We start from the raw sequence: 12,461 nt of genomic DNA, 5'->3' as shown, positions 1-12,461 counted from the left end.
ATCCTGGTTAAATATAACTCAAGGTAGCTTACAGTAGTAGTGAAAGCAACATATCCCAAAATGCAGTGATTTTTAATAATATTGCCTGAGACAGGAGTGTCAAACTCCTCCTTTAATAAAAATCCAATGGCATATATCCTGCATGTGGAAGTTGAGCTTGACTGTGTTGTACTACTCAGTTTCAACAGCAGGTGGAGGTGTTGTCTCGTGTTAGCCAGCCTCTGCGAAACCAGATCTGTGTGCAGATCCGTAGTTGTCTGCAGAGAGGTACACAGAGATAGAGGAGACAGTAAGGACATGTGCTGTGAGGAAAGTGCAATATTGTTGCACATCCTGTATTGATGCTGAAGTGTTGGATTGGTGAGAAAAGCTGTGTGGCAGGTTGAGGATGTTTGCTTTTTCTCGTGCTGTTGCTGAACAAATGTCAGCATGGTAAGTTGGCAAGCAGGAGGTAAGAGCTGAAAGGTAAACATGAGATGCGTGGGCTGTTTGACTTTATTCCCAGGAATCTCACCTGGAATTCACAGAAGACTTTCCAACAGTCCGTCTCAGTCTCTCCTTGGTTTAGTTTAGTTTCTCTCCCATCCTAATATCACATCCTGATCTCCTCCTGCCCACTCGTCATACCCACAGTTTCAATTCAACCTTTATTGGAGACTCTTTAACTAAGTGTTGGCTTCAACTTCTCCTTCTCAGCTGTCAAAAAATAAATAAATAAAAATAAAATGGTAAACCAGCTCCCCCTTGTGGTGAAAAGACGGCACAGCAGAGGCAGAAGGTGGAAGTAGGAGTGGGCGATACTGGGAATTTTGGCATCGTTCCAAGAAAATACAGGGAAAAGTTATGATCATTGAGTAATATAATTTTCCCTGTAGTTAGATGATTATGATTATGATTAACTAATCACAATATGAAACAATTTAACAGTGTAAAATTTAAATAATTTCCCTTTTACTACACACAAGTATTTTACAAAAAAGTCATTAGTGCAAAATAAAAGAAGGAACAATGTAACAAAAATATAAATATGACAGTGTAAACAACACAACAATAATAAAGTCAGTAACAGTTCAGCTAAGTAAGTAAACAAAAGCAACAATGTAATAATAAATATAAAAATTAGAAAGTTTCTTTAGCAGGGAGTGACAGCAAATCAGACCAGTTACTTTAAAGATGTTACAATGTTCAAGAAACTTGGATTCTCCGTGGAGGCTTTTGCCTAAAAAAGGAATGTCACAGTCAGAGATTTTAGCATTTAGCGTTTCCTAAAATACAAAAAAAGAAAATCATAACAAGTATGAATAATGTGCAGTGAGCTGATATTTTCCTGGCAGGAATCAGGACTTGCGGGATGTTGTTATATGTTCTCCATGGTTCCAGACTTTTTCTTGGGAACCAGGAGGACCTTTTGGCTCTGGCACATACCGAGCTGAACTACGGTATCTTAAGCGACGGAAGCTTTTAAGTGACTCACTGGGAAACTGCAGAAATCTGCGCACGCCTTGTGCCACTGGACTAAAACGAGGATTGATGTTTTCATGTTCTTATCTGATCGCGGGGGTCATATTTCAGCCTGTCCTCGAAAATAAAGTCACCGGCACACAGATCCTACGACATCCTATTATTTAATGGACGCAGACGGGTTTTACCTATGGGTTTTAGCTGAAAAATCACCTCTGCTTTCCTGATGCAACAAATCAAGATGAGCGTCACATAAAAAACGTTAATTGGCTCGGGGAAGCGTCCTCGGAGGCCTTTTTCTCTGTCGGAGCTAACCTCCTACAGCTGTTGAAATAAGATAAAAGTCGATACAAATTCACATTTTCCGTTGTAAAAAGCCCACTTGTGTTATTGTTTCCCATCTCTTGGCGCATGTGTGAGTGAGAGCTGTAAGCCGAGCGACCTCAGCGGACACAGGATCCATCCGAGAGTGACACACATTCCTCTGGCCTCTTTCTGAATAATGCATCTGCCGCCGGTATAATCGGAGTGATACTGTGTCCTCCAAAGTACTATCAGATGCATATATCATGACTGCTCATTCATTAAAATTAGATTATCTGGACTCCCTCTCGACCCCTTTCTCTGAGTACTGCTGTTTCTATTATGGCTGTGACGGATTCATGACTCTGCCGTCTTTGTTTCTCCCCGATCCTGCCCCCTCCGCTGCCGCCTCCTCTCCGCAGTTTGACCCCATGCTCTCATAGCGGTGACAGGGCGAGAGCTGCTCCAGCTCCAGCTACGCCCTCGTTGTCCACAGCGGAAATGAGTGGCCTAAATGGTTTGAAATCGCATGGCTGAAATGCAGAGGAAATGACCGGAAGTGTTCATTTCTCCCTTCTCACCGGGGCAGGAAAACACTCCCCGTCCCAGGAAGAGCTGGTGCGGCAGCTGAAAAATTAACAATATCACGGCAGCGGCAGGTCGGTAGGGGTGGCTGTAAAGCCCTTCCTAGATTTGTTCAGGAATAATAAGCTTTCCTGGCCACCCCCGAACCTGGTGTTAAAGGGAGGATGGGTGAGGCAAAAAAAGCTGTTAACCTCCCTTTTCAGGTTCCCCCATGACGAGCTGTTAAAAGCACTGGGCAAAGACGTGGGAAAGGTGCACAATCTTTCATTTATTAAGATGGAGAGCGGTTGATCCGGTGTCCTCTTGTCCCTCACTGAGACTTAACCTAATAACTGTTGTTGCCATGACAACACATGTGCTATAACTTCAGTGAAGTGTTTAAATCCGAATAAGGGCAGAGAATAAACCCTAACCCTAACCCTAGTAATCTGTGCGAGGCTAAAGGGAATTATGTACAATGTTCTGACATTGTGACACTTCTGACACTGCAACTGGTTTGATCAAAGACTGAGACCTCACTTTGAACTCTCTACCAACCTACCGATGTCTTTTTTTGCTGGTGCCGCTCCCCCAACAAACTAGAAAGACTCGAGTAACTCGCTGCATACACTGAAAGACCTGAGCTTCCTCAGAAAGTTGAGTCTACTCAGGCCCCTGAGGTGGAGGTCCCTCCAGTCCAGCCTGTTGTTCATGTTGACTCCCAGGTACCTGCAGCGGTCCACTACTTCCACCTCCAGGCCCTGGATGGTGATGACTTCCTCCTGAAGTCAATGGCCAGCTGCTTGACCTTCCTACCACTGCAAGTTCCCCATCAGAGAACTTCCACAGGTGTTAGGACCCAGAGCTTTATCGGAAATCAGATGTGTAAAGTGAGAACAGAAATGGAGATGGGACACTCCCCATTACTGACAATGGTATCTGACGGGGAGACCCACAGCTACGTTATCATAGGTTCCAAATCTGTGGATTTATTGACCACCGATGACTAGCTTGACTGTAGCTCCTGCATGTAGCTCTGCGTTGCTAGCATTTGCCAGCTCTCTCATCCTCATAAATCCCTCCGTCCTTAAAAAAAAAAGCCCAAAAGAGAGAAATGACAAGCCTCTAAAGTGGCCATGTTTATTACTGTTAAGCTGTTCCTAAACATTTTAAAGAAGTAACATCCCTACGAAAGCCAGGCTCAAGGGTTCCCCAGCAGAACGTTGTATGGCCACCTTCTTTACTTTCCCTGTCAGTGGTTTTATTGTTGTGGCTGATCCGTGTTAATGGGAATCTAACATCAGGGTGAACTTTTCTGCTTCCCGGCGTCGTCGTTCCCTCGTCTGTCCGCAACTCGTATCTCTCGCTTTCCTAAGCCTACATGTTGAGTTTACATAAGCTTCTGCACGTATGAGTAATTACAGGGCAGAGTAGAGACGAGGGGGGAAAAAAAAAATAACTCCCAGAACTTTTTCCTTTCTCCTCCTCCTCCTCCTCCTCCTCCTTCCTCTCGGTGCTGCTTGCACAAGCCAGAGGACTCCAGACAGATTAGGACCCCAGTAACATTTCCACCTCTGCTCCTGAACCCTCTAAAACCTACACTCTCTTCCCTCGCTTCCTGATTCACCTTCACACAATAGACTTCCCTTTCCCGAGCTGCAACCTGAAGGGAAGAGAAAGGAGGGAGGTTGTGTGTGTGTGTGTGGGGTGGCGGTGGTGGTGGCGGCCGTGGCGGCGGTGGGGGGGGAGTGTACGGTTTCTTTACAACAATGGAAATTCAATCAGGAAATGGAGAGGAGGTGGCGAGTGCGACCTCGGGCTTCGTTTCCCGTGGTGCCTCCAGGCCGCAGGTGGAGGCATCGCACAGCAGAGAGGACCTGCAGGCGGCTAAGAGGATTGAGAGGTTTGACATCCCGTTAGACAGCCTGAAGAGGATGTTCGAGAAGCCCGCCGCTACAAATACTGTAAGTGGTGCCATTTTATATTTTGGCGTGAATTATTTGTGCAGTGAATTTCTTCTGCCTTTTCCCTAAATGTATCCATTGGATGTTTAAGTGTCAAGTCAGCAGTTGTGTCGTGAATGTGAGGTTATTCTCCAGTAGCGGCAGATGTAGGTTAGGGTGTTGGGTTTCACCTCATGCTGATTTCACTTGAGCAAACTCTAGTTTTCTCCTTTATGTAACAACTGTCGAGGAACAAGGTTCACCTTACCGGTTGTCTCATTTTTGGATTTAATGGCAACAGCTGGAGACCGAAAGACATTTGTCGACCCGTTCACGCAATTTTTCTTCCTCGCAAGAGAGGAGGTGCTCCCTCTTTCTCCTTTAGCTTTAGTTTTCCATCCCAGATGGCTTCCTTGAGTGGAAAGTCTGCTCTAACTTCCCATTTCCCAAATGTTTGACGAGGAGGCAGAAAAAAAAAAAAAAAAGAAAAAAGAGAGAGACCCAGATGACCTACTTTTTCTCGCTGTGTGGTTGGTGACATCAAATCGAACCTCTTTAAAATGTTCCAATACTCAGTGATGTTGGGTAGGAAAACTTTTGCCTCACAGTATCCAGCCTCTTCCATTAAAAGCCAGCGAAATCCACAAGAGCCAGTGAATCATGGGGAGCATAGTTTCAAGTAGTATTCTCCAGTGAGTACTGGCGGCAGGGATACATTGGGTCGCTGATATTGGACACCCTGTTATTTAAGACCTATTTTGGGGGGCTTTATGGTTAAGCAGGATTTTAAAAATAACCCGGTAATTGGTATGTCGGCTGCTGCTGGAAGCTGCTCGAAGCTCCTGTGTCGGACCAGAGGCCGAGCAGAGGCAGACGTGGATCTATCAGAATCCCATCTGGCTGCCGACATGAGAAGCATTTCACAGATTACTTTGGTTAATGAGCCACATCACTAAGGCCAAGTATCTAACCAAAAGCATCTTTTAAGGTTTGCTTTAGCCCTCGTCAGTCCAGCTAATTCAGTGTATCCTTCTTTTCCTTCTTATCAGACATGTTTGGTCTACAGTGGTATGACCCGTAACAGTCTCTGGAGATAAGAGCTCTGCTTTGTGTTTTTTTTTTTTTCTGTCTTTATTCTGGCTGCTACATTCCATTGACTGTCAGATATGTGTGAAACTTTCCCAGCTCTTTCATACACAAAGGGTGGCTTGTTTATAGTGTATGACTCATTAAAGCACATATTTTTATTTTGTGCGATAAATCAAACGTCTGCGATTGTCATGTGGGAATGGTTACTGTAATAACAAAACCACAAATCATTACTTAGCAGTTTCCCCTTCTCCACCCTTTGTTTTTACAGTGTTGGCATTGTGGTCAAGCCTCAGCTATTTTATTAGCGTTATTTAAAGCACTAGTAAGTAATTGTTTTCTGTAAAGAAGTGCTAAAGGGACAGACAGCGTGTAAGTAAAGTTGGCAGCTAGGTCACATTAGTGTTTCGCAGTGAAAAAGCCAAATATTTCCCTCAAGAGTTGGTGTCGAACAAAACGGGGCTAAAAGAGACGGAGTATTGGATTAACATTTACCAGGTGAACAAACAGCTCAATTTATGTTCTGTATCTCATGAATGTGTAATTGTTCTTTGGTCAAACCAGCTGCAAATTATGTCATGTCAGAACATTGTACATAATTTCCTTTAGCCTGGCACAGAGTGCTAGGATTAGGGTTAGGGCAGAGAATAAAGAAAAATCTCTTATTCAGATTTAAACACTCCACTGAAGCTATAGCACATCTGTTGTCATGGCAACAACAGTTACTAGGTCAATGTATGTGTGCATGGGGCATAATTATTGCCAGTGTTGAGGAATTAGAAATTGAAGTTCTTGCAACCCGTCCATCGACCCCGACCTCCTGTCTCTTAAAGCCATACTAGTCCCTCCTCGACTGGATGTACAAGAGTCGTTTTTGTGAGTTTCAGTTAGAGGGCTTTGTCACTTGAACATAAACACATGTCAAATAGACATTCGTCATTCATAAATGTCTCAACACACTTCTTGAGTTTCTGCTCTTCTTGGCCGGATGAAACAAACGCTGTAAAGGCCTCACATTGAACCCTTGGTAATTCCCTTTAGCCGATCACTAAGCAGACAAAATAATCTGCCAATAATTTTATATTCAGTGTTAAGTATTTGTTTGAACACGCTGTGCTGTCTTTTAAGTAGCATTTTTAACGTAGGACATCGACTACTTGTAGCTATTAGTTTTTTTGTTTTTTTACAGTGCAATATTATCACTTTATCGTTTACTGATCTGAATGCTTTAATACTTCACCTCGTCTTTGTTAGTGTTTCCATCAGATTCTTGCATTTCTTCCAGTTTTCCGAGCTTCCGCGGAAAGACACGGATCATTTATTTGCATTCTTTCTAAAATAACAAGCTGTACAGCTGGTCAAATGTCTGTGTGTCACAAGCTGGCACTGGAACACATGCTGTATCTTGGAACTGCTTCATGGGTGCCTCGTCTCTTCCTATTTTCCCTTGAATACAGCCTGTAGTCATTGTCAGTGGGGCATATGGGCAGTGTTCCCAGACAGGGGAGAGGAACAGCTCTCCGCAGACGGCTTCTTATGAAACTCGACCTTGTCTCCAACTCATCTATAACTGTGAGCTCTAATAATTGTATTTTTCTTCCCGCGTCCCGTTTCATTTATCTAAATGAAGCCACGTCACTGGACGGACAGCCGTAATGATGACTGATGGATTCCCAGCTGGTCGCTCAGCTGTGGCCAAAAGCCTCCGTGCGTGGGGTGCCCGGAGACAGTCTGAATTTCCCTCAGCTGCGATTGTGAAGTGAGGCAACAGTTTATCTTGAGTGCAAAGAGCGCGAGGTCAGCTCATCCTTGAGGGGACGCTGGATTGTGTTTACAACATCTGTCTGACCTTCTGGTCACGACTCTGCACACAGGGATGAACACATGCAGGCTGAAGCACATGCCTGAAGCAGACGAGCTGAAACTTCTTTTGTTGTGCACAAGGCACACAAAGCACACATTAAAAAACAAACAAACAAAAAAAAGCTGGCTTTGTTTTTCTATTAAAACACATAAATTTGGGCTTGCACATAATTGTAATGGCTGCTTTGCTCCAGTGGGTGGCAGTGTAGCATCTTCTGGATTGTGTGAATTGAGCAGACACTGCACAAACCAAACTGCATGAGGAAAAATGACATGCCCTTAATGAAGAGTTTATCACAGTGAGCCAGTTAATCATCTGAGTGCACTGAAGCAGATTTGTAACGCCCGAAGCTTTCTCAAAATGCCCTTTTATGTACGTATGAGACTGGCAGGATTTGCATAATTGGTGAAACGTCTGATTCGTGTTTGGTAAAAAAAATTAAAAGTTTAAAAAAATGACACAACATCAGATATTTGAAACGGATTTTATACTCTGGTATAATGCTAATCATGGTTAGAAATAGACAGGGGGGTTTCTGGCTGTGACTAAGGTGCCCAGGTTCTAAAAATGTCCCTCCGGTTTATTTTCACAACTCCCTAACTTTTGAATGAGGTGAAGAGATAGAGCCGTAAATGTTTTCCTCTGTAGAGCTACAGGGACATGTCATCTAAACGGTGGTAAACGGAGCAATTCATCACGTTTTTCGTGAAGTTCACGTCCATGGCTTTTCAAAGTCACCTTCGGGGGGTGGGGTGGGTTTTGTTTCTACCATGTTGAAAAATCTCCCTTTAAAATGCCAAATGACACGCCGAACGATAAATATGAGGCAGGCGTCCTTTTTCAATTTAAAAAAAAAAGAAAAAAAAAAGATAGATCAATCAGTGTGCAGCACCGTACCTAAACGCACTTAATTAAATGTTAAATAAACTAAACGTCACAATGTGTCTGCAAGAAATTGATCCAGACTCGACGAGGACACGGGCGTAATCATCGAGCCCATTGAGCTCGTAAAAATTCCATTAGCTGCGAGCAGGCATGGCTTTCGTCTCCGTCTCGCAGATTGGGATCTTTTAATGGAGCCGTGCGACTTGTTGCTCGCCTCCTTGGAAGCCGCGGAGCAGCCGGCAACTGGGAACAACAACACGGCTCTTGAACTTCATTTCACTTATATAAATCTGTCAAATGGTGCAAAATCTGCTCTTTCGGAGCTTGCAACATGCGCATATTCGCTCCGACGTATCATAATCCGCTCCCATGGATAATGCCGGGTAATGAATGCATAACTCCCAGGTTCTCCAATGCAGTCTCACACCCACATCCCCACATGCATGTTCAACAATTAGCCTGCATCCCCAAGGCTTACCTCTTTCATTCATCCGTCGCGGTGCTATGTCATTGCGAGTGCACCGCAGTACCATCCCTCGCCTAACACTCATTGTTGCCATGGCAGGAAATCACCTCTTGAGAAAAGGTGCGTACTGCAAATCCTCTGCCTGTAGAGATGTAAAAATACAGAGAGGAGGTTACGGCTTTGAGTACTTGGAAGCCGCGCGTTCGTGGTTGCAACACGGGAAGCTGTGTGTACACAAATTGGTTCAAGTGGTAAAACAAAGTTGAGTGAGTGCTCTGCTGCTAGGAAAATGTTTGCATCTAGGAGCCAACGAGGCGAATAGTTCTACAGATAACACACTTTAAGGAGCTACCAACCATCTTCCTCTGGCATTTCCTTTTCAACACTTTTCGAGCGCAATTTGATTACAAACAAGTAACATAACAGCATGATAACCTCTAAATAACCTCAGATTTTCCCTTTATTTTAGAGCAAAGAACAGCATTATGGAAATGTTTCCTTTTAATAAATTATCCTTTTTACGAAACATTTTATTTCATGAAAAATAAGACCATTTTCCGCACATTGCTGCCATCTGCTGTTCAGTTTCTGAGTGTCGCTGCTATATTATGTTCACAATTCTTACGAAAACAGTGTGACCCCTAGTGGGAAAATTAGGAACAGCAGCTAATTTTGTTTAAAAATTTACATTCTGTGTCATTTTTGCACTTCCCTCCTTCATCCCACACTCAGCCCCCTCAATCACACGTCTAACAAGAGCAGACAACTTAGAACCAACAATTACCGTAACATGCATGTCCCTCTTTGGCTATGCACTGTGTTGTAGTGACTTTTAGGAAGGAAAACTCAACCGCACTCCTCCTCGATCTGCTACAGGAGCCAGAAATACTTGGAAGAAGTCCACTGCGTATCTGAATTGCTGTTTTTGTGATTCTGCAGCTTGCTCTTCGTCTCCACGTAAACTGCCGTACCGTTTGTGTGCCTCCAAGCTCCATGCACATAATCTCTGCTTTCCGCGGAATATTATCGGGAACATGTGGACCTGCCCCAACGTCAATTCAAAACACATCAGTCGTGGTACCCTCTGGGAACCGGGAACGTCCGCGCAGATTTTTCATCCCAAACTATATTGAAAAGCCTCTCAACCGAACTGTTAGACTAATCAACCAACACACATTTACATCCCTAGAGCCATGCCACTAGCTTAGCCAATAAGCATTTGAGAGACCCTCATTCATACAGGATTAACAATGTCCCCGAGGTCCCTGGTAATTTAAATCATTGTCCCAGAAAGGATTTTAAAAACCTACCAAAATTACAGGACAGCTCCTGCGCTGGGGTTGGACGAGGACGTTCAGCAGGAAACTCAAATTAAACCGAAGGATAGTTGAGAATACCAACGAGTAGCTGGCACTACAACAGCACAGTCAAATGTCACACTGACCTTACGGAGAGCAGGAAATCATTTTCAATATTTTTTAATATTTTTCTCGGGATGGAATAAAAATTCCAAATAAAAACAGGGGATATTTTTAGCTGTAATTATTTGGGGAAAGGGTGAAGATAGGTCTCACGTGCATGCTCGGGACTGCATGTGCTAGCTTCACCTGCATTAGCTCGTACTCGCACAATTATAGACAATGAAATCCCCCCAAAAAATGCAAAGTGGGCACGCCGCACGTCAGCTGGTGTCAGTTCCGTGGTTCGGCGTGTATTTGGAGAAGCTGAAAACGGAGCCCGAGCAACTTTTAGGGCCGTATAAATAGCGGCGCCCGGTGATGCTGGCAAACATTTAGAGGGCCTGATGAAAGAGACTGAAACATGATTTACATTCAGCGCGCATAGCATCATATCGTGAGAGAGACTAGAGGACGGAGAGATGTAGGAGATGAGAGGGGCAGGCGGAGGGTGAGGAAGATGAAGACGGATAGGGAGTGAAAAGGGTTCAGAGTGAATCGTTGAGGAGGAGGAGGATGGGTGGGTGGAGGTGGGGTTAAAACGAACCAAAACGAGCTCGTACTTCGGTAGGTGAAGCAGGTCAGAGTCTGATTAACAAATTATATTCATGTTTCAGTAATGATTAGCTTCATCAGGCGCCTCTTCACAGCTGCACAATCACTGACAACCATTTTTCTTTTCACGTAACTTGTATCTCTCGGGACATGAGCGGATGTCTGTCAGGTTCCAGCGTGAGTTTGAGAGCACTTAACAATCAGGGAAGACAGAATGAAGAGTTCTGCCACTGGCCACTTATAAAACAAAGTGGCACAGAATCCTACATTCAGTGACCAGATATTAGTTGCTTATTATGTAATTCACCCTGCAGTATATTATCATAATGATGTAAATTACCTGCAACAGCCCCTCTCTGAAATGTTCCTTTTTTTATATTTGTTGGTACATTTTCCTGCCAGACGGGGACTTTCTGCAACTGGACGTCAGTCAAGCCTTAATTTCATCTGGTGCACGCAAAATCTGGGTCAAATTTGTCATTTGCAAATGGACTCGTTTAGGCAAAACTAAATCTCTGCCCTCTCGTTCCATTGCCTCGGTCCTGGAGCAGATCCACAGCGGCGCACTTTGCAGAAACACAGGCTAAAGTGCTAAAACGCCGGCTAATGACTGCACATTAAAGAACTGGAATAGTGCGCCACGCATGGTCGCTCTGAATGGAAAGCGGCGCGGCGGAATTAATCATTCGCATTTGATTGTAGGAGCCTGCTGCCTGCTCGCAGGACCTTTCCCACCAGCGGCCAGGACATGCTAGCGCTAATCAATCACATCAGCCCCCCTCAGGCTAGCCTCTGTTTTTTCGCTCTGGTGCCGCACTGTTTACTTCCCCGTGGTGCTTCATTCTTGGGAATGTGAAATATTATTTTTTCATGCACATTTCAAAGATTTATCGAAAAGATGAGAGGCGGCTCTGCTGCTTCCCGGCCGTCGCCTCATTAGCTCAGTCGATAACAAGTGTTAAGAAGTTTAACTTTATGCAAACCTTGGATCTAACGCTGCAAAGCCAATAGGCCATGATGGCGTCTTCCAGATTCTACTGGAGTGAGAAGATCCTGCATCTTTGGAAATAATTACCTGTGGAGCCTCAGTACTGGAACAATCACCCTGACTTTCCAGGAGAAAATCTGCCCTGTGACGACGAGCATTTGCCATTATTATTCTTAGCACCAGATTTATTTGAACTTCCAGTGAAGCTGCTCGGTGACCAGCTGCTCTTGGTGGGCCCCAGGTGTGAAAGGCTTTTGCCGTTGGCCCCCCTGCTCAGACCTCGCGTTAACATCTGAACCGGCCAGCTGAAAGCACAGGTGTGGACTCATCCAGGACTGCACCGACGATGCGTTTGAGTGATCTGATCTTAGACCACATTCTGACCGTATTCCTTCAGCAGTGTGAACACGCGACGAAACCCTGGTCCACATTAAAGACCCCCCGGACTCAGCAGGGGTGCTAAGGGGTGAACAAACACACAATCAAATCAGGAAGATTTGATTTCACATAAAAAGAATTCATTCACGTACAAATTCAGGTAAAGCGGCCACTTCTAAATCTCATCACGTCCCCAGGTGACACTGTGCAAATCGTGCTTATGATTAAATGCCAGAGGCTACAAACTGCAATCAGAGTAAATAAAACAGAGTTATTTATGGCTGTGGCACTGGCGGATTAGCAGTTAATGAAGTGCAGATTCATTTTCTCGTTTGACCTGGCTTTTTGACAGCACCTGTCCCGATGTCAATTGTCTTTGTGATGAAATGTATGAATTATTTTTATGCCACATGTCAGCCAGACACGGGGAAGGAGGCATTTTTTGACAGCGCAGAACAGTAAAAGCTAACACTGAGGGAAAAGACTGACTAAATGTTGCATCATGTAT

General features: G+C 44.4%; 1 protein-coding gene across 1 annotated transcript in view; it reads left to right on the top strand.

Moving 5' to 3' along the window:
* Positions 1 to 3,863: 3,863 nt before the first annotated feature.
* Positions 3,864 to 12,461, top strand: part of xirp2a (xin actin binding repeat containing 2a) — a 45,980-nt gene continuing 37,382 nt past the window's right edge. The window contains exon 1 of the mRNA XM_047576434.1: positions 3,864 to 4,292. Within this exon, the coding sequence (XP_047432390.1) occupies positions 4,098 to 4,292 (195 nt within the window). The 5' untranslated portion in view covers positions 3,864 to 4,097. The remainder of the gene's footprint in view (positions 4,293 to 12,461) is intronic.

This window comes from Mugil cephalus, chromosome 23 (genome assembly GCF_022458985.1).
Source record: "Mugil cephalus isolate CIBA_MC_2020 chromosome 23, CIBA_Mcephalus_1.1, whole genome shotgun sequence".
NCBI classification, from domain to species: Eukaryota; Metazoa; Chordata; class Actinopteri; order Mugiliformes; family Mugilidae; genus Mugil; species Mugil cephalus.
Note: the sequence above shows the minus strand (reverse complement) of the source record. Positions and strands in the feature narration are given on the sequence as shown.